The sequence below is a fragment of the Syngnathus leptorhynchus genome, chromosome 3, assembly GCF_054491065.1.
Source record: "Syngnathus leptorhynchus isolate UIUO chromosome 3, UIUO_Slep, whole genome shotgun sequence".
NCBI lineage: Eukaryota > Metazoa > Chordata > Actinopteri > Syngnathiformes > Syngnathidae > Syngnathus > Syngnathus leptorhynchus.
In genome coordinates, this window is record NC_141197.1 from 18969253 (window position 1) to 18991628 (window position 22376).

The following is a 22376-nucleotide window of genomic DNA, read 5'->3' on the forward strand; positions in this document are numbered from 1 at the left end:
ACAGAAAGAACACGTTAGAAGTTGCATACGTCATCGTCTCTGACTTGTCCTCCGGTGCACGAGAATGTCTTGGAGTAACAAAGAAGGAAAGAATTATTGACTAAAGATCAGACAAGTAGTTCTGTTTCAAAGATTTTTTTGAAAGTAAGTCACGGGAGCTACCATAAGAGGAGTTTTGACCTGCAAATGACAGAAAAACCGCAAAAATCAAATAGATGAGTCACCTTTTCCCCTGTGAAAGATGTCTGACGAGGAAACATGCAAGGCCAAAGCACACAAAGACAAAAACAAAAAAAAAAGAAAACAAACATGTCTGGTTGGCCGCTGGTGTCAATCTCACACTTTCAATGGTACTTTGTCTTACCCAATTCTTCTTGTTTTTCTTCTTATTTTTAGCATCGGCGTCCATGTTGGAGCCTACGCTGGAATGGCTGGTCGCGCTAGCCACGCTGCTGACGCTGTCGGAGGAATGCTGCCTCCTGATTCGCAGATCTGATTGCTTCTGCTGTTGCTGATGCTGCTGATGGTGAACGCTGCCGTTACTGCTACCTGAAAGCCAGCCACAAAATCGGTTCAAAGAAACATCTCTGGATTCCATTTTTTTGATCATAGAAGAGAATTTCCACCTGTCCTTTCCACTTTGGACGTAAGCTCGGGTGTGTTGATGACCCCGTTGATGGCGGCTTGAGCGACGGCGTTTTGCTTCTTCAGCAACTCGATGGTCCTCCTCAGCTCGTTCAGCTCGGAGTCCTGTGGAATCAAACGCGAGCATTCAAACGACGGCTCGGCGTCGTCGCTTTCAACGTTTCCCACCTTTTGCTCAGCCGTCAAGGTGAGACTCTTCAACCTGATGGTCATGTTGCCCAAACTCTGCTCGAACGCCGCCACCAGGTGAGCCTGCGGGATAAGCACAAGTCACAGCTGCTTTGTCTCATGGCTGATTCACACACACAAACAGGTACAGACCCACACAGACACACACAAACACAGACAGACACACAGACAGACACACAGACAGACACACAAGCACGCACACACACATTTATACTGTCTGCTGTATGCACACTTGCTCCGCTTTTGCTCCTCTTATTTGTTGATTTATTTGTATTTATTCGTCGCTCTTGTTTATTCATTGTATGTGCCTTCTTGATTTTACTGTGTTGTTGTTTTGGATGTTTTGTTATATGTCTTGTCACTGTGGGATAGTGGGTAACGCAATTTCAATCTCTTTGTGTGTCTTGGCATGTGAAGTGATTGACAATAAAGCTGACTTTGACTTTGATACACACAAACACACACACACACTTTGTAAATCTTGAGGGCACATCTGCGCCAGCCTCAGCAGTGTGCCAAGACATGACTCTAGCTGTAATCTAAGACCTTTGGCTTGGCCACATATCTCTCTCTCGCCCTCAGTTAAAGCACGGCGTGCACTGACTCGGGCGGCAGATAAGCGGTGAAGCATAGCAAACCTTGTGCAATATACACTGAAGAAAAAAAGTGGCTGGCTTGCATTGACTCCACAAGTGGTTGCATGAATTAAGACCAGGTGAATCCAGATATATATTTTACAAGTAGACTATGCCTCTACCATTATGTGCTAAAATCAAAGTGATGAAGTTGATTTGCACGTTGACTCACGTTGGCGCTCAACTGTGTCGTCAGGGCGGAAACTTTCTCTTGGGAGGCATCTAGCTCCCGGCGTAACTTGCGGATCTGAGAACATGGGGGGGAAAAAAAAAAAGTCCAACATAAAAGACACAGACATGAAAGCAGACCTGCCTGTCCCATAAAAAAAAAGAAAAAAAGCTGCAATTTGCACGTGTGTAAAAATGACGGCGGTGATGTATGACCTCCAGAGTGGAGCTACAAAAGTAATCAGACAGGAACCGAAGAACCTATGACATGGAGGTGTGCAACCGTGAAAATGTTCCTCCAACTCTTGAACATAAAAAAAATAAAGAGAAGGCAAAACACAGCTTTACTTACCTCAGACTGAGATTTCTCCTCATTCTATAAAAGGCAGACAGAAAAAAAAGAGAGAATCATGATGGGATGTCCCAACACTTGAAAGCAAGCCAAGATCACATGTCCAAACTCATGTTCTAGATTTCAGGTTAACACCTTTTATAAAGTCAAAATTGTGTGGTGTACGATATCTGGAAAGCAGAGCTTCCGTCCTGAAGGCATTTCTCTGACATATCGCAACACGAGAGCGTGTCCTATTGTCGCCATTATGACAATACTGAGAAAGACCAAGCGCGGGCCAACGCAACACACCCTGCTGCTGTTCATTAAAACAAAAAAACATGTGACGCCTGTATTTACTGTACTACATGGATAATTAAGAATTCTTTACTTAACATTTCCTCTGCCTTCATAATGTTGGACTTCACAACATTTTTTTTTTCCCAAGTTAAATAGTGATCATGCCGCATGTAATAAATCAAAATTATTTGATTTTATCTTGGATGTCAAATCAGAACGTTTCATCAAAAAAGTAAATATAGATTTTCCAGGAAGAAGAGGAGACTAATAGAAGTAGAATTTCTCAATCACATGGAAAGCCTTCACAGAACAAAAAGAATTATGTGTAATGATTTTTTTTTTCTTCTTCTGGCAGCGGCCACCTATTATGACATTTAAAAATTCCTAAGCGTGTGGTCATGTGAAGTTCATTGGGAGCACACACGCACACAAGCGCACACACAACTGTCAAATCAAGCAGACATGATGTAGTGTTCCGCCGTAAACAACAGAGTAGCCTGCCTGTCAAAGACACACACACACACACACACACACACACACACACACACACACACACACACACACACACACACACACACACACACACACACACACACACACACACACACACACACACACACACACACACTCGATGGCGTGTGTAAACACACCCACAACTTAAACTATCCTGACAAGTTAACACGCCAGAAGTACAACCCGTCCGATAAGTATTCCAAACTCAATCTCATCCACTCAAACAAACGTCGTGCGTAATGACACGTGGCTTCAAAGCCCAAAAGTTGACCTGAGATAATAACGCTGAACTTCTCGAGCCTACCGTTAGTTGAAAAGATGTGACAGTGCCTGTGAAGGATAAAGTTGTCATCACGATGCCTCCGGTTTGAACCTCAGGCTCGAGGGAAAGAACTCAAATGGGAGTTTGTGTGTCACACCTGCCCAGGTGAGTAAAAGGAGGAGGCGGGGCTTCTACTTTGATTGGCCATAGTGTAAATGGAGGCTGCCCCGTGCGAGTGCGTGCGGCGTGTGTGATTGAGGATGTGGTTGGGTTAAGAAAAGCAAATACACACACGCACATGATTTCATCGTTTTGTAAACAAAAGACAAAAACACGTCGGTCTGGTTTTAACATTAACTGCTTACTGCAACGCAACAGGTTGAGACTGAGTCACCAGTTAATTAATTGACTGGAGAGACCAGAAATATTCAACCGTTAAAGACTTGTGGTCCAATCTTAAATCAGTCGTTCCAATTTTACTTCCGAGTAACGACACGAAAAGACCTCTTCAAATTTTGTCAGCAACGGTTCCAAGTTTCTCAACAACAGTGACATTTAGTGGTAAAAATTAGTAGTGCAGCCCATAACTGAAAGTACCGTACTGAATCAAGTTTGTAAACTCACCGTGGAGTACATGGAGGAGGTGCTGGAGACCAGAGAGAGGGACGAGCCATGAACTGGAGGGACACAAGCAAAAAATTTAGCTAAGTACAAATTTTTACACAGAAGATGTGATTCCAAGCAGTGATCTTTTCGGTCCCGCTGCCAGCCTGCCCCTGCCTAAGTCACCTTCGCCTGACCATAAAAGATAAAACTCCTACACAGTGCAAGCAGTGGCACAGCCTTGGCGCTGGTTTGCAAATGACTCAGCTTCTACTTCAAAGCGTGCAGCCCACGAGCCAACCTCCTCCTGCTCGGAAGCCGATTAGACAGAACCAGGGGGGTAGCAAGACGCCAGGCCGGGCCGGGCCCGTTGGAGTCACTCATTCACCTTCCAGGCGCAAACGGAATGTTCATCTCGCACACAAAACAGCAGATGTGCCGCTCTATATTTTGGGTTTTGTGTCTCCGTCTTATCGGCGCAGATGGTTATTGTTTATTGTCCTTGACATGAGTGGATTCCCAAAACTGAAGCGCCTTTTTTATTGTGCGGTAGGATTGCTTAAAAAACAAACTGGAGCCGAGTTGGCCAGTCAATATTGACTAAGCAAGGTTGCGCTCTAAAAAAAAAAAAAAAATCTCCACACTTCAAAAAGTTGTGCTTTTTTTGTAACCACCAAATTTCTTCTCTAGAATTATCAAGGTAAAGTTTGAAGAATTGCTTGAGTGTCTTCTAAAAAGTAAGGAACTGTGACTTAATATTTTTTTCCGATTCAAGAGACTCACCAAAAACAATGCTGCTAGTCTTTGTGCCTGTGTTTCTACCTCACTGGTGAACCTTTGGTTCTTTTTTCCCCCCAATAAATAAGCTTACGAAAACAAAAAAGTGAGCCGTGCAAAGCTGATTATGGGCGTGCAGGATTTTTTTTCTAAGCAAAGTCGTTGTAATCCTTCCTGCGGTTCTCTTAACACATGTACTCATAATTGTTTTGGCACAGCTGGTGGGAAAAGAAAATGAGATGGATGTATTTCTGTTTTTCACCTAATTACAGACTTTAGCGGAGGACACCCAGCCCAGATTGCACACTCGGCACTTTTCGTACCTTCCTCGAAGCCGTCGCGGAAAGAGCCCGAGCGGCTCATGGTGCGAGTCTTCTCGTCGAGGGACATGCAAGAGTTTCTCAGGCGGTTGTCGCTGCAGGGGTCAAAGTTGACATCCTGGTTGGTCAGGCTGTTGTTACGCTGGCCGGTCAGATTAATCTGAGCTGTCGAGGTCGGGCTTGACGCTGTGAGAATTCAATTGCAAACAAAAACATTAAATTCCACGCGAACTGTGTCGAATAATTCGACTAGCTTATAAATTGACAAAAGAAGATTCCGGGCGTACCGAGCTGTCCGAAATTGAAGCGCGTGCCTGAAGGGGAGGTGAGGCTAGACCCGGGGGAAAAGGGAGAGTTACTGGCCGATTCCTGCAGCCCACTAGTGGAGTGAGAACGCAGCCAATCACGGCCCTCCTCGTGGCCTCGCAGCTGAGGGGGCGGTCCGTACCTGCAACGAGGCTAAGGTTAATAATGACAATGGAATAGGCACGGCTGATTTGGAATGTTTGATGTTTTTCTTCAATAACCCCCTCCCCCCCACTCTTACACAGCCATGTTAGTAGCTGGCACAAAGCATTATGACACAATGAACATGATAGCGATGGGCAACCAACGTGTGGGGAGGGACGCCCAAATCAAACCTGCCAGACAGTGAGATCTCTACGATGACAAAGTGGCAAGCCTCTTTGCAGAAGCACAACACAACCATGAGGGTGCCAAGCAGAACAGGTCAAAGCACCCAAAACAAAACTTGAGCACAAGCCCCGAGCGGTGAAGGTGGACACAAGGGGGGACAGTACTGAAGACAATTTGGCAAAGTGGAAAATGTCCAGCAAGCAAGGGGGTGTCAGTACCTGAGTCCCTTCTTAGGCAGAGTGTTTCTGCCACAGAGTGGCCCACTGTGGGAGAGAAACACTTCAGATGGAGAAAGCAAAAAGGAAATATGTCCAACTCATACTTCTGAGCTATTAAATAGTCTGCCTTTAATTAAAATGGTCCAAAAAAAAATAAAATCGTGAACGTCACAAAGCGTGCACTTCTGTGTTTCTACCACAAGAGGGCAGCATAGAAAAAGTAAAGGAGCCTACTAAGCGCACACAAAAAGTGGTAGCTCTTAGGACAGACAACCAACCACACGAAGCTGGCACACTTGCACAGCGACAGACACCACAACTCAACACAAATTCCTCCCTTCTTTGTTGCGTTTTTTTTCGCCCCGAGTGGCGGCGCTTCACATTAAGCCTAACACTGCACACAGGTCCATTTACCTGTCCTGTTTCCGAGGCAGAGTGTTTCGGCTGAATATAGGGCTAGCGGACGGGGAGGAGAGCGGGCTGAGGGAAATGGGAGGAAAATGCACAACAGACAAAGAGAAAGAAAGTTTCAGAAACAATCAAGCCCAAAAGAGAATCCCTTTAGAAAAATTCAAGACACGGTGAAGTCAATGTGGGAAGAAGCTGATGTCACAGCTTCAAAATTTGGCAGCTTCAAAGACAGAGGGCAAAGGAAATGGGACACTACATGTCTTGGCTGGTTGAGTGTAAAAAAAAAAAAATCATATAAATGAATAACAATGTTTTTTGCATGCACCTTAAAATAAAGAATTTAAATTCACCACTTTACTCTCACACTCTCACCTTTCCGACATGCCCGTCTTGACGCTCCCAGCGCGGCCCAAGGCGGACAGGGTGTCCTCCCTGTGGCCCCCGTGGCCTCCTCCTCCGGCACTGCCCAGGCTCATGTCAATGGACTCGCTGCTCGTGTGCATGCTGCTGACAGACGGGTAACCCACACTGCCTGTGCCACCGTGCCCACCCAGCGTGCTCTCCCTGCTCTGGGCTGAGGAGCTGCTGAATGTGGAGAATGTTGTGCCCCACGTTAGACTGTTGGAGGGGCCGGTGGAGGAGTAGATTGAGCCTGGACTGGACGCCTGTGGCAGGACAAAGATTGTGCAAAATAGTCCTGAAATCATATTGGCCTTACTTTTCATTTTCAAACTGTAAAAAACTTTTTTTTTTTTCAAGAGATTGCAATCTTAAATGTCGGGCTTGAAAGTGTCAAACAAGAAGGATGATGTTGCCAGTTTATGATTCACCCAAGTTCTGATGAAGCCTTATGAATCATGTTAGAATATTACAAAAGATGCGTGCACAAACGTGTCTTTTACACCTTCGGGCAGTCAAATCAATACGTGAGCAAACCCGCAAAATAGGTTGCCGCGCTTCCTGCGCACACCATAACTAGCAAGCAAAGGGACAGACGACGTTATTGTTCGAAGCCGACATCTTTGTTTATCCAAGGGACGGCTCACCTGTTCACTGCCCAGCGTGCCAGTGCCGGACGTGGGTCCTCTGCCCACAAACATGGGGCCGATGGTCTCGCTGTCCAGCTCTCCATCGGCAGACTCGCTCATGTTGGTCACATGACTCATGGTAGCATGCGGGTTGGAGATAACGGTGGAGTTCTTCATGTTGTCCGCCGTGATCACCGGAGCCTGTTTGCTGCTCTTGCCACCAAACAACCTGAGGCCAATAAATTGCAAACATGTAAAGAGAAATGGTAGTTGAAAAAAATAATAGTTGACAACTAACTTTTTTTGTCCACACAAGCAAGAAGTTCTTCCTTAGATCTAAATCACAGCCAACACATAACTCTCTCCTGGTGTTTGTGCTAATCCAAGGCTTTGAGGAGTGGAGCTGTGATGGCCAAGTACAAAAGTATGCACCCCCCCACCCCCCTTTGAAGAGTTATCACTTCGTGACATTAATGAGGGCACAGACTCCCATTACGCAGCCAAACGCCCTCCCTCGGACGCATCGCCAAGGCTTTGGAGGTTTGGAAGATGAGCTCAAGCTGAGCCTCGGGTTTAAAATGACCTCATCTGACCTCAACACGCCCCCACCTGTTTGATTATGATTCAAAGAATAGTCATTTATGTGCTAACCTGCGCAGTGTTGGCGACGAAACCTGCTGCCTTCCCGTAAGAGGAACGGTTGCCGATCCTCCGCTCCTGAAGTTGTCAATATCCGAGACGCCCTTCTCCCGATCGGTCTGATTGGCCAACGGACCCCCGTTGGCCTTGGCGATGCCGAATGCATTTTTCCCATGCGACGTGACCGAGAGCACGGCGGCTTCGATGCTGCTGGTGGATGAGCGGTTTCCGTTGCGGGCGGCCGAACCCGAGCGGCCGGGTCTCGGGAGGCTCCGGTACTGAAGGGTGGAGCGGGCGCTGGCGGGGAGGAAACTGTCGTCGTGGTGGCCGAGCAGCAGGCCCCCGTCCTGCCCGCCCGCCTTCAATCCGACCAGTGAGCGAACACCAGCTTTGGGAATTTTCCCTAGAGTGGCTGAGCCACTGGTAACGGTGGCGCCACTGGCAGTTACCATGGCTACCATGCCATGGCCTTGTTTCTTGAAGCCAAATGTGCTGGTTGGTGCGCGGGGGGCGTGTGTCTGAGGCTCGGAAAGAGTGTGCGTGAGGGAGCTGGGCGTCGCTGTGTGGCTGGTAGAGACTGATTGTTTCTTTGCTTCATCGGCGGCGTCAGCGGGTGGGCAGTTGAGGCCGTTGGAACGTGGAGAGAGACGTCCCTTTTCTGAAACCTTCACGTCATCTGTTTTACCTGCAAGACACACAAGGGGGAGGAAAACAAGATGGCCGCCATGAAGTCACACTCAAACCGTTGCAGCATGTTGCAATGAGAATTTTGTAAGATGTTATAAGAATCCTAATACAGAAATAATGAATAGCTAGTGAAATGCTAGCTAACAAGATGGCTAGCAAGCTAGCTCGTTAGCCAGCTATCCATATAATACAGAACTAATGAATAGCTAGATAGCAAGACTCGCGAGCTAGCTCGTTAGCCATCTATCCATGTTTAGTTATCCATTCACTGGAACAAATATAATTTCCACCAGATGTTCAGAGACTTGATGACCGCAACAATCAAATATGTCACCTGAAATGTGGGTTTTGACCGTGACGGCGCTCGAGGAGCACGTGCTACTCGTGCTTTTGGTCCGAGGAGGCGTCACCCCCACTTGTGTGCTCATTCCTCTCCTCCAGGACCCCGTGTGGGACACAGAAGCGCTCTTCCTTCCCGATCCGCCCTTATCGGACTCATCAGAGATGTCAGAGGTGTTGCGGCGGCTCCACTTGGAGCCCGGCTCCATTTTGACACCGCTGTTCGACCCTCCGTCCGGCCTCTTCACCTCGTCTCCAGACCAGGCCTGGTGAACCGCTGTGGACACCGAGTGCTTCTCGGCATCTGTTACAGGCTGTGAAGACACGTAAACGGAGTATAGCGGATTTAGCACTGCTGAAAAAGCGACTTGAAATCACTGGAATCAACCCTCACACTTAGCGGAAAACTTTAAGAGTTGAAATTTCAAGTAGCCGCAAATAATCATTTAAAAGTACTATCTGGGAAATCAAAGCTGATATTTAAATCTTTCAATTAGCATCATCACATGTCGAGCCAATTTGGTTTTCCGAGTGAGTCATTTGAAGCGCAGCGTCGCCGATTACGCTCATATTTACGACTTGACATGTTTTCTCGGTTTTCCAAACCTACCAAAAGTAGGTGAGTCAATGCTCGACTAGAAATGTCATCCAAGTCGACTGAAGTTGGCTTCTTCTGCGTAGTCTTTAAGTCGGACACTAAATTACAGCCGTTTGAGGGATGACAGCTGCTTTCAAGCTGCTCCTGCAGTTACCGAGGCAACGTCGTGAAAAAGCAGTAGAGCTCGCCGTTAAAAGACGATTAAAAACACACCGGCCGCGGCATGCGGCCAATATAAAATACGTCATTCCAGATGATGCCGCCGACATCAACCTGTCCCTAAAAGTCGGCTAATGTCAGTATTAGCTGGTTCACACTGGATCTTGTGGCAGTAGCATGTAAGTTAGACTGACGCTAACGTTACCTGCGTGCTAAGGCCTTTACGCTGCGCCGCAGGTGTGTTAGCGTAGGAGGAGATGGACGAGCTGGTGTTGATGTCATCCGTGTCGATGTTGTCGCTGATGCCGCTGCTCACCGAGCTGCTGTCATCCCAACTGGACACAGAGAAAGAAAAAACTTACAAGAACTGTATTTTCAATTTCAAAGGAACCTGAATATCAAGCCGGCAAGACATTCCTCCGCTCAGATATTGAACTTTGGAAAAATCCTGGTGTCTCTGACTGCCTGCAGTTTCTTTCTTCTTTCTTTGTTTGCAATCTAAATGACCTCCGCTTGGGTGCGCACATACACGCACTCATGCACGCTAGCTGAATGGGGTTGTCTATCACACGAACAAAGCGACACTGGAGGGGTGACATCATTGTGTGCGTGCGTGTGTGTGCGCGTTTGGCGGGGGGGGGGGGGGGGTGACCAACTCAAACAGACCCATCTGAACAAAGCAAACACGCAAGGCGTTGATGCAGAATAAATGCATAAATTTGCGATTCGGTGGGGAACAGGAAGTCATGGTGGTTGGCAAACATAACTTTGAAAGGATCAGAGGGAGGCTGATGATGATGGCCACTGAATAGTTGACTGCTCACACAGCAGGCTGCGACCCACGATTATTTTGATATCCGTTGGTGTTGATATTTTTTACGATTAATTGACGATTAATGGATTCATCATTGCACCTGATATTTTTTTCCTATATGCAAAACTGTTCGTGTTTTCTATAGTAAAAGTAGACGATCAGTCTGCTTTCATGACTGTCGATTAATTTGATGATCGATTAATTGACGATTAATCAATTAATTATTGCACCTGATATTTTTTCCGACATGCAAAACTGTTGAAGTAAAAGTAGACGATCAGTCTGCTTTCATGACTGTCGATTAATTTCATGATCGATTAATTGACGATTCATCGATTAATCATTGCACCTGTCGCTATATATTGTCACAAATTACAAAAGACAGCAAAAATAATTCACCAATTAATTGTCTGCTTGATCCTTGCACATGTAATAGGTACGTGTCATTGAAACCAAAACACGAGGCGCCGCGAGCAAACGTCGGCAGAATAAAAACGTAAAAAAAAAAATTGACGACCAAGGTGGTTTCACGAGCGACACATTATAAATCAAGTAGCGGAAAAGCAGCAATTCAACAACCTTTGAAAGCTTCCATGTAGGATAAAAAGGTGCTTTGAGATTTAGAGCCACCACAGCAGCCACAGGGGAAAGTCCCAGAAAGAAAGAAAGAAAGAAAGAAATCCACAAAGCCATCAAGTTTAAAACACTTCCCGAACAAGACCGAATCAAAGTCGACTCTTCAAAGTGGTTTCCTCTACAAATGACTCAAACAAAATTTACTCGCGCACACATGCAGACACTCGCACATCTAACACATCTACCTGTTGGGGGTGCCTCGGTTGCCGTGGGAACCAGAACGCTGCAGGAAAGCGTCAATTTGGACAGAATGCTTCATGACTCCATGCCGCTCCGAGCCAAAAGTCTCACACGCTCTTCCTCAGTGCTCTCAGTGTTTTTCCTTTTCCTTTTCTCTCTCTCTCTCTCTCTCTCTCTCTCTCTCTCTCTCTCTCTCTCTCTCTCTCTCTCTCTCTCTCTCTCTCTCTCTCTCTCTCTCTCTCTCTCTCTCTCTCTCTCTCTCTCTCTCTCTCTCTCTCTCTCTCTCTCTCTCTCTCTCTCTCTCTCTCTCTCTCTCTCTCTCTCTCTCTCGCTCTCTCTCTCTCGCTCTCACCTTGGCTGTGTTCCTAGATGGGGCTCCTTTGTCACTTGCTGCAGTGATGCTTCATCCCCTGGGTACTGTTTGTCTCTCTCTGGACTATCGGGGACCTGCCCTGCCGCTCTAAACATGAGCCTCCCCCAGGACCGTTAACCGGTTCACCGCTGAGGTCGCGCCACTAATAGAGAAGACGGACGCAGTCGCAGAAAGACAGCCCGAAATCCCGAGAGAGCGGCTTGAGCCAAATTCAAATCAGACGGCAACACAAGTCAAAGCCGCATGATCACAGAGTGAAGCTGAGGGACAATCCTCTTGCCCCTGTTGCCTCACTGCATTTTCCTGCTATGGTTTTTATGTGTGTGTGTTCAAGTGTGCAATTTCCCAGACAGATCCTCCCTGACATCTCTAATTAGAGATTGGGCTAAACGGCGCGGCCCAACCCACAACCTCCTGCCGGCCAAGCTCGCCGCCACTTGACAACCGAGCAAGCCGGGGCATTAACTGCAAACTGCTACTGGGAGGAAGAACCGCTGGGAAGAAGACGACATGCTCTGATTGCTTTTCCATTACATGTAATAAATGTACAAGCTTACCCCAAGTACCAAAAAATAATTATAATTCTGTTTGAACGCTCCAAAATACATACACAAACAAATGATTTGTATACAAGTTTTTTTGTCCCCTTTTTTTTTCTTTCTGCATTTAACGGTCTCTTTGAGGCTTATCATAATTGCTGCGGCATCAAAAAATGTATTTCTATTTTTTTTTTCCTATCAGAAGACAAATGTTACAATCAAATTCGTCTCGGGTGCCTCTATTTAGAGAGGGCTTTGCTTTCCGCCACAGGTCAAAGTTCAGGGGACAAACCTTGACGAGCAGAGTGGTGGGGGGGGAGGGATCCTGTCGGCCAATCGGAGTGCCAATCTGAGAAAAAGACTGTTTGTTTAACTTTTTGGGCATGTTTGTGTCGGGACAGGCTGTGGCCGGTCAGTCAGCACTGACGCATTATGACCCCCCCCCCCTTTTGAAAAACGTTGTCCAAATTCTGGCTCTTGTACACGGGGAACTCGGCAGACCCAAATATGCACGCGGCCACAACAGAGCTGCAGACCAGAAGTAAGGGGATTTCCTGCGGCAGACGGGCCGGTCCAAACCGTGCTCGGGAGGCAAGGAAGGGGCACCCGAGACGGGACTCGCGACCATCCCGGCGCTGACGAGAAATGACATGATTGGACTTCCCGCTCGGGAATGTCTGCTCCTATTGTCTGCTTCTCTTTGAGAAAACATTTGCTATCTGCATTCATGAGATGGAGAGCCTCCGGTCGCTTCCCTTTCACGCAGTCTTGATTCTGTGCTGTGTTTGATGTGTCAACACACTCACATTCAAGCGACTCAGCCGGATCCGCACTATCAACAAAAACTCCTAGCACGTGATCCGCATAAAAGCCAATACACACTCGCAACACCGGATTGACCGGGACGATTAAAAGAATCAACTTGTATTCATGTAAACAATAGGTGGCAAACCCGAGGCCCGGGGGCCAGATACGGCCCGTCACATCATTTTATGTGGCCCGCCAAGACAAATTGTGGATTAACGCTAACATTGAAAATTGTCTTCACTTTCAAAAACTATAGATATTGCTAACAATTTCTACCACCATTCATCTTTTTAAAATATTTGACAGTTTTTACTAGTCTCTGATTAGAAAGCTAGTTCTTCATCAGTTTGTTGTGTAGTTTATATTGCATATAATATTAGCCATTGACAGTCCTAATGGTCCAAAATAAAACGAAGTATAATGCGACCCGTGCTAAAAATGAGTTTGACACCCCACATAGTCAAACGTCGTCTGAGCGAAAGAATGGAGGCCCATCCAGAGCCGCACATCTGCGATCCATAGTTTTGGACTCCTGAGGGTCGAATAATAAATAACAAGCTGTTGTGCTGCTGTGGATAAAAACAAACGTCCTTCTTTCATGCTCATCTGCTTTGCACGGCTCACGAAACAATAAAAACTTTTCCACTTAACTATTGAGCACACGAGTTACGGTTTACCAAAAAAAATAAAAATAACACTATGCTATCAACACACAACAGGAGGTCGGAAATAGGTTCAGTCAACCACCACATTAAGTTTTTAGTCAGAGTCTGTCCCATCTGATAATGTAAAGAGGAGCCCTGCTAACCGTGTTCTTGCAACGACGAGACTGTCAAAATCCAAAGCAGCCAAATGATAGCCTTGTAGCTCAGCCCACGCTATGGTGGTTTGAGTGGGTGTTTGGGAGAACAGTTAACGGTTGACTTGGCAGCTTGTACCGAAATCCGTATCGCCTCCTCAGACACGCACGTGAACGTACGAACGCTTTTCTTATGGCTGGAGGCCGCTTGTTTAGGATTCCATAGAAGGGGAAAAACTTGTGTTTGTGTTGCTACAACAATGAGAAATGGGCTGGTTGATCATATCTAAGAGCAATTATTAACACTCAATGACGTAGAGTTGGCCAATCTTTCCTTTTGAAAAAAAAAAATCTTGAGAAAGCAGCTGAGGTCAGTATTGACACGTTGTTGCTATTTCCAAACCGGGTCTGAAGGGAAAGCCACACAAACTGTATCTACAGTATGACTCCAGGCTCCACGTTCTACAGGGAACACGTTTGCTCACTCATTAAAACAACACTGGAGGGGAGAAGAAGGTGGGAAGACAGACTCGAGTCCACCAGAAGATGCGGTGAAGGTGAGTTGAGGGAGGACAGAGGAGGAGGAGGAGCAGGCCAAGTGTACAAAACAGCATTTGGGCATTGCTCAACTCCTGCAGGTGGAAATTATTAGCATTGTCAAGTGTTCAACATCTGTCGGACAAACGGTCTTCAATGTTTTGGTGTCCTCCCTCTTCCATTTGTGGAATGTCCTCATGGACATAATTGGAAGAAACATATTTATGATGGCAGGCAACTAAAAATGATTGAAACACAATGTGCTTTCCTTAGATGGAATTGATTAACGATTTGATGACTTGATCTGATGATGGATATTTGTAAGAGGTTCCTTTTGAGTTTTTCTTTCTCTCCGGCAAATTTAGCTCTTTTTGCAGGTGTTGCAGATAAAAAGTTCCGTCACGGGGTGAGGAGAAGAGCAACTGGCAGACAACCTGCATTTCTGACAATGAGCCATCATTCACGGATGGAGCAAAGAATTATAAACAGCCGTCCAACTTACAATCAAATGATTCTCCGCATCATGTGGGTAGACAAAATAATGTCAATCTTGCCGAGCCTGGACTGGTTTAGAACTCAGCTGCGAATTTAATCACCCTATCCTCCCTTTGAAAATGGTCCAATATACGTTTGAGGCTATCCATCACCTCTCCCCCCTTCAATACTCGGTCCACGTCGACGCCCTCCTCCTCCTCCCTTCATCATCATCATTCAGCAAATCAGTGTTGCATTTGTTACCCAACAACACAAAAGCTACTTTGCTCTGGGTAGTGAGATTTAAACAAGATGTGCAATCAGTGGTTCCGGTGCTGCTTCCTTTCCAACTTTACCAATCCACTTTTGGCTTTTTGTGTGAGCTTGCCCTTTGAAGCCCGTACCCTCCTGGGCCAGGGGGTCACGAGGTCTTTGCCTCAATACCATTGCACCACCCGACACCTTGACTTTTATAGCATCGTTGCTTCCCGTTCCTTATCAGTCATACGAAAAACATAAGATGAAGGCAGAGAGATGAAGGCCGCGGAGAAAAACAAAGAGAGAAGTTGCTCGGAAAGAAGGCGGGCGAGATGAAAGGTGAGCTGCGGGCCACTCTGTGTTACAGCTCAACTGTGGACAGGAGGAGTTCACTGTGAACGTTTGTGCAAGACTTTAAGTGTGTGTTTGTGTGTGTAAGGCTAAAAGCCATCTTACGGGGCAGAGGTCAAAAGTCACTAAGACAGGAAATTAGCCACACCTGAGGATTTATAGTTTAGGGGGGGAGGACAGCTTACAACACCTGAAACTATTAACAGAAAACATTGCCTCAATAATCTCCATCCATCCATCCATCCATCCATCCATCCATCCATCCATCCATCCATCCATCCATCCATCCATCCATCCATCCATCCATCCATCCATCCATCCATCCATCCATCCATCCATCCATCCATCCATCCATCCATCCATCCATCCATCCATCCATCCATCCATCCATCCATCCATCCATCCATCCATCCATCCATCCATCCATCCATCCATCCATCCATCCATCCATCCATCCATCCTTCCATCCATCCATCCATCCATCCATCCATCCATCCATCCATCCATCCATCTATCTATCTATCTATCTATCTATCTATCTATCTATCTATCTATCTATCTATCTATCTATCTATCTATCTATCTATCTATCTATCTATCTATCAAGCTAGCACGCAAACCGGCCAGAGTGTTGTCTTGACACAGTTTAAAAATAACAACTCCCCTTAGCAGCACCGCTAAACTTTAACCAATTCCCACGGGTGATGACTTTGTACTGTCTAGACATCGTTGAGTGGTTGCCATGCAACCATCAGAGACATTTGAGGTCAGAACAATCAAACAAACAAGATCCCTGTGACTTGAGGAACATCTCAGAACTCAATCAGCTGATGGACGGATAGCAACATTGAAGCGGATCACTTTTGAACCAATCAGAACTCAGTACTGGAGTCTTACCTGTCGGCATCTCCCTGGCCGGACGCCGCGTTTCGATGCAAGGTCTCCCGAACGGCCGACATGCTGTCAGGCAGTCGGTTCAAGCGGCGCGTGTACAGACCCAAACCTCCATCCGTCATGTAGCTGTAAAACACACGCAAAATCACATTCAACACAGACGTTTAAGTCAACTTTGAAGCGCTTCACTTCATCATGTCTGTTCCATTTGGCACCTCCACGCCAGTGAAGAGAACAAACGCTCAAATGTATAATTCTCAAGCGGTTGACAGAAAACGACAGTGGTCCGTCAACGAGCTCTAGGAATACTTGGACGGCCGATGAAGCCGAAGAAAAAAAAAATCCAGTAAAGTAAGCACTAGTGTAGATAATCCAAGCATTCATTTCATGAGAAGGATTCCGATTTGACCGTTAGGCTGTTCAAGTTGTAGGGTGACCGTTAGCAGCACTTACACAAACATTGGCAGTGGTCAAACTAAAACAACATTGACCAATCCGCCAAATATTGACCCATTTAGAAAACTCCTAATGGAGCTAAATATTGACGCATTTCTCCCAGATGTAACTCAATCAAATGTTTGCTGATTTAAATTGAGCTTGGACCGTTGGCTAGCTGAATACTTTCTGTGTGGGACTCTGATGATCATGTTTTTACAGTTAAGTGAGTAGAAAAATAATCCCAGGGAGATTTTGAACACTAGAACTCTTTCCCATTCATCTCCGTGTGAAATCTCAGTGTGAGGGTACACTACGCAGACAGTGTTTTCTTTGTGTGGCCAAAACTTAAAAAATAAAAATAAAAAATGAAATAAATAAAAATAAATAATAAAATAGGAAATAATAAGATAATAAAATAAGAAAGATATATAAAAAAAGATAATATAATAAAATAATAAATAAATAAAATAAAAATAGAAAATTAGACAACTGAAAGATCCTAAAGCCGACAGGTTGTATGCACACAGAATAAAATATTTTACGAGCTGGACGACAATTCCATAAAGCTTCAAAGGGGTGCTATGAGTGAGCGTCAACACTTTTCTATTTTCCTTTTGGATTGCTGGCAAAAAAATATTACAGTAGAGCCAATAATAGCATCCAAGTATTAACAACACACTACTTTTTGATCTTACCGAAATAACAGTCAGTCCCTCAAGGTTGAGATCGCTGTCAGCTACACAAGCACATAAATACACATCCCATAACACACAGTGGGAGCAGTGAGACTCTTCCAGGTCTGAGAAACCTGTTAACCTGTAACCCACGACAGGAGCAACGTGCCTACACAAGACCGTTTATGGGCTGACTCAGCAGTGGCTCTCCAAAACAAAGCCGTTAATTCAACACAAAGTAACCCAAGTTGGCATGTTGATGATGATGAGACGTACCTTTCAGCTTCAAACATGATAAGTCCAAATAAACGTGTCCAGGTTAGTAATTAATCTCCAAATCAAAGTTGTGTCTGTTATAAATTCTGCCTTTCAGTTTAGATCTATCATTCTTTGGATTAAAAAAAAAATCAGGTGAGGACAGAATGGATCCGGGTGATATCATAAGTGAGTGCAGCGAGGCTGTTTAAAGCGTGCGGACTGAATGTGTGCGAGGCGAGCTCTGTTGGTATGCGGCTACACACGCACTTGTGTCTGTCTGCGAAAGGTGGAGGAAGGGGAGGGAGTGAGGAGGAGAGTGAGGGGGAGGGATCGGGATCATAGAGGTTGATCGGGCAACTTAGCCCTGAGCTAAAAAGGTTGTTTGGGGGACGGCGGGGGAGTTTGTCAAAGTGCTCAAAGGGCCAGAAGAGCCGGGAGGGAGGGGCGGTGATTTATCTATGTGTAATGCCATCAGTCAAGTTGTGATGCGATGCAAAATCAATTGAGCGATTCGTGCAGGACATCTAAGAACCTGCTTTTAAAATGCAGCGGGTGAAAAGCAATTATCAATTCATCTCTCAGTTTTTGACGCTGGATGCAACGATTAATCAATTAATCTGCAAGCACCAATTGATGATCAAATTAACGGGTTGTCTACTTATGAATTAAAAACAGGTTTGAAAAAAAATGTGAACTCTTATTATTATTATTATTGACTATATTTATCTGTTAATATTATTATTATTATCTATATCTATCTGTCCAGATTCTGATAAAACATTGATACAAAACCGGGATAGTCATTGAACTGATCTTAAACTTCTTTCACATTGTATGTAATTTGTTGCCATCTTCACATCCGAATTACAATTGAACAAACGTATATTACAAGTTGTAAAGCGATATAAAGATGGCCAGCTGCTCCTTCCTGTGTAAACATGCCACCTCAGTGCAGAAGAACCAGTTAGTGGATGCTACCATGCTTGTGAAATTGCTAACTCCTAAACAGCCTCCAGGCTGCAAGGGGGTGGCGGCAGCCGTCAATCTGTGTCTAGTAGAAATGTTTACGCTCCAGGGAAAATCCGCCCACCTAACACACACTCTGTCCAGGTACACAAATACAGTTTAGAACCCACAACGATTTTTCGCCCAATACACATCATGCATTGTAATTGTGGAGCTGTACTTGAATTGTGCAGGTACAGTATATGGTTACAGATGTGCGAGTAGTGGCTCTATTATTCCAAGTTTGGGGGAAAAAAAGGCTTGTTCCGACATGGGCACTAGCCTACAGCAAGATAACCATGTTATCAATATGTCTGCCTCTGTATGAGACTGGATACTTGTGGGATCTCAGTAATACAGAATGAATGGATCTGTATCAAGTAACATTTGGATCCCAGGCAGGAACAGTAAGGAAGGTACATTACTGCCCCCTGCTGGCAATTTATATAATGCCAAGATTTTTTTAATGAGCAAGATTTTTTTTCCACTTACCCACTGGTGACATCATCCGTCCGAGATGCGTTCTTGCTCAGAACATCTCCATCGCTCATGTATCCGGTGACCTCCATGGCGAGCCCATCAAGGTCCACGTCCTCCCCGGGTCTGTCGGCGAGGTCCCCGCCGCAGAGGCCCCCGCTCCTTCCGGCTAGCTGCCGCCTGAGATGTCCCGGGTACAAGTAGCGTCCAGTTTGGCCACCTGCCACGCGGCCGGCGTATCCGTTCCCCGTGGAAGGGGCGTCGCCGGCTTGGAGACGAGGGCTGGACTGACCCAGTCGCCATGACGACAAGGAGGGTCTGGCGGAGGTGAGACTTAAGATGCTTTTCCCCCCTGCGCTGCTGTTGCTGCTGCCGCCGCTGATGTCGGTGGTGACGCTGCCATCAAAAGTGGTTTCCAAGGTGCTGAGGAGACAGAAGGAACATCTGAATCAAAGTTTTTCAATTCTACATAAACCAATGAAAAGCAAACCAGCACTAAACTAGATCTGGACAGCTACGTCAACAAACAGATGTGAGGCCAGAACAGAGGTCGAGAGTCTGTGGCAGAAAATCAGATTAGCGCTAAACTACTCGATCAAAGACAGCATGAAAGACACGGTCGGCGATCAAAGTCAAAGGTCCCCTCAGATGAAGCTTGACGGAACAGACAAGAAAAGCTGATACTTGTGAACCGAGACAGACGCACTCTGTTTGACCATGACGTCAATCAGTCACACCCTTTAGCTGTTAGCCGTATTCAAAACTAGCCGTCGCGTACCTGTGTGTGACCTGAGTTCCCCGCAGGCTGGACATGGTCTCCTCCAAGTTCTGGCGCAGGTCCGCAATGTTTTTAACAGTCCGCAATCTCCTCGTCTCTGGGTCTTCCCCTGAAAAACAAGCAGAAGACATCTTGATTTAAAAAAATGGAAGAAAAAAACAAAACGGCTGCTGTAAACGTGGTCACCAACCCGAAAGGTCCTCGATGGAGGTCTGGTTGTTTTTGCTGAAGGCAATATCCCCGCCTCTTCCTCCTGAGCTGGATTCACTGCTCACAACTTCTTCACCCTCAGTTTGGGATCTACAGGAACATAAGAAAGCGGTGCATTTGAGACCCCGTGCGCTAATAAAGACGGATAAACCTGATTAAGAATTAAATCTGCTGTGTTTCCCGTCTTGTGACCGGTGTTCAATATGAATGCTTAGTCCAAAATGCCGCTCAATCATGTGTCATTTTTGTCAACTGTGGGCATGTGAAGGAAGCCCTTTGAGGCGTTTTTGCGATTAAGGCCCATATAAATAAACTGATCTGTTGCTTTGAGCTGCGCCGCCCACAACGGCGCAACCCACCTGTTTTTAACCAAGCTTGAGCACAAATGCAGCGTTCAGATTGTCCCCAGGTGGTCTGAGCTCACCTGTACATGAAAGGTGCCACGGTGGCCATGTTGGGGTGGGTGTGGTGCTGTTGGGTCTGAGGTAGCTGCACGCTGACTGTGTTGCTGGCCGTGCTCTGCGTGTTGTTTCCTCCGGGCGAGGGGGCGGAGCCGGTCTTCCCTTCGTGCAGGCTGGAGGTAGAGCTTTTACTGTCCTTTTCCGGGTGACCTCGGTGCGTGGCCGGACCCCCGCCGAGCCTCACGCTTCGTGGTCTCTCCCCGGCTTCTTTCGTCCCCGCTGAAGAGGCTTTCCCGCCAATTCCTGGGATTTTGCCTCCTGGCTTTGGTATTCCGCTGTGTGCAGAGGCGGAGCTCTCCTTTTTGGCAACTTTTCCCCCTTTGGGAATGAAGCTGGCAATTTTTGAGGTCTTTTTGTTTGTGTTGTCCATGTCTCCAGCGACAGGTGCTATTTCCTCCTTGAGCTCCTCTCCCCTGAATTCTGTCCTGTCCTGCATGGAGAGACGTTTCCCGACTTCCTTCCCTTTCTCCTTCTCCTTGACCCGCTCCTTGTCTTTTTCGGGGCCTTTGGCGGAACTCTTTTTGGCAGTCAGAGCCCTGCTGAAAGTGCGCTGGGCAATTCCTCTCAAGGCAATTTTGGGGCTGCTGGCAGTAGTGGCGTTAGCGGTTCCGTTGGTTCCCGGGCGGAGGTTGCCATCATTTTCCTCGAAGGGGTCAGTGTTTGAGCCAGTCTCAGCTTTCTCCACCTGCCCGGCGGGCCCAGCGTTGTCACTTCCTCCACTGGACGAGGAGGAGGATTTAGAGCCTCCCTTACTGTTAAACAGCTTAAGCTTCTCTAACATTGACTTTTGCGTGACAACTTTAGGAGGAGCTTCAGATCCCAAAGTAGTCTTAGAAGAGGTCTCCTTGTCCTGCTTTGTTGATTGCATGGCAGACGGTGGACCGCTGGTGGAGGAGGCAGCTTGAGAGGCGTGCTTGGAGCTCACGGTCTTGCTCCTCCAGGGCTTGCCGTTGCTGCCGGGGTGGGGAATGGCGGTCGAGGGCAACGACGAAGCGGAGGTGGCGGGGATGTTGACGGAGGAGCCGACAGTCACCGAAGGCAATGCCGCATTTTCATTTGTTATCAGCGACGGCTGAGAGGCCATTCCATCTGAGGAATCTGAAGAAAAAAAAAGAAAAAGTGCGGGTCAGAGGAGAACAAATGCTGAAGGGCAGTTTTATTTCACTCTCTACTCACACTAGCCTTATATGGCCTGGAGGTGGCTTGAGCTGGTGCTCCCAAATATGCCATTATTTTCCTTTGCGCAAGCCACCAAAATTGTTAAAGCCCCCTTTACACTAACAATGACAGGATCCCATCAAAAAGTGTTTAAAACAAAACAAAACAACGAAGAGCAGTCTCAAGTGCTTTCAAGTCTGGCCAAGCAGGTCGAGTCGCTGTCCTCACTCGGCTTTGCACTTATATGGACTGCTTTTGTTAAGCGTCTCTCCGTTCTGTTTCCATTTGAAAAATCTTTGGGAAGAATGAAAAGCTTTCAAATCAGCAGTGTCAAATGTATGAAAGAAGGTTTGGACTGCATTTCGACTCAACTTACCCAGAACTGCCAGAGTTAAAATAAATAGTTGCAATCTGTTGGCTGAGAGAAAAATGTTGTGCTTGGGGCCGCATAGGTCGTCGATGTGTGCTGAGCTTAGCTACCCTGGCAGCAACATTTGAATATTCAAACACCAATAGCAGAGCACAAGGGAGGGCGTGTTGGCTATAATCCTTCATAACCCCTCCAATGCAAATATGTATTATACACACTGTGTAATAAAGTCAACATCTGCACAGCGCACCAACCATTTGTCCAACTTGTTGTTCATCAGATTCTCCAGTTCTTTTTTCTTTTAATTCACCTTCATTGAAAATAGCCACCCGCTTGGAAGCTTTCCTCCCATCCTCTGTTTAGTGAGAACAACCCAAAACAATGCAGCCATCAAAACGTGTTTAGGGCCCAATTAACCATGCCGCCA

At 46.4% G+C, this 22376-nt stretch overlaps 1 protein-coding gene across 4 annotated transcripts in view; it reads right to left on the reverse strand.

Moving 5' to 3' along the window:
- Nucleotides 1–22376, reverse strand: part of nav2a (neuron navigator 2a) — an 84740-nt gene that overhangs the window by 4420 nt on the left and 57944 nt on the right. For 3 of the 4 annotated variants that reach the window (XM_085908462.1, XM_085908463.1, XM_085908464.1), the window contains 19 exons: nt 20385–21519; nt 19941–20050; nt 19751–19859; nt 18988–19395; nt 16124–16246; nt 9664–9793; nt 8697–9015; nt 7688–8360; nt 7055–7265; nt 6381–6673; nt 5598–5642; nt 5031–5191; nt 4747–4929; nt 3668–3720; nt 1990–2013; nt 1642–1716; nt 814–897; nt 627–750; nt 365–549 (listed from right to left, as the gene is read on the reverse strand). In XM_085908462.1, the coding sequence (XP_085764588.1) occupies nt 365–549; nt 627–750; nt 814–897; nt 1642–1716; nt 1990–2013; nt 3668–3720; nt 4747–4929; nt 5031–5191; nt 5598–5642; nt 6381–6673; nt 7055–7265; nt 7688–8360; nt 8697–9015; nt 9664–9793; nt 16124–16246; nt 18988–19395; nt 19751–19859; nt 19941–20050; nt 20385–21519 (4445 nt within the window). Of the gene's footprint in view, nt 1–364; nt 550–626; nt 751–813; nt 898–1641; nt 1717–1989; nt 2014–3667; nt 3721–4746; nt 4930–5030; nt 5192–5597; nt 5643–6011; nt 6078–6380; nt 6674–7054; nt 7266–7687; nt 8361–8696; nt 9016–9663; nt 9794–16123; nt 16247–18987; nt 19396–19750; nt 19860–19940; nt 20051–20384; nt 21520–22376 lie in introns of all 4 variants that reach the window. The other variant, XM_085908465.1, reaches the window with a different exon arrangement.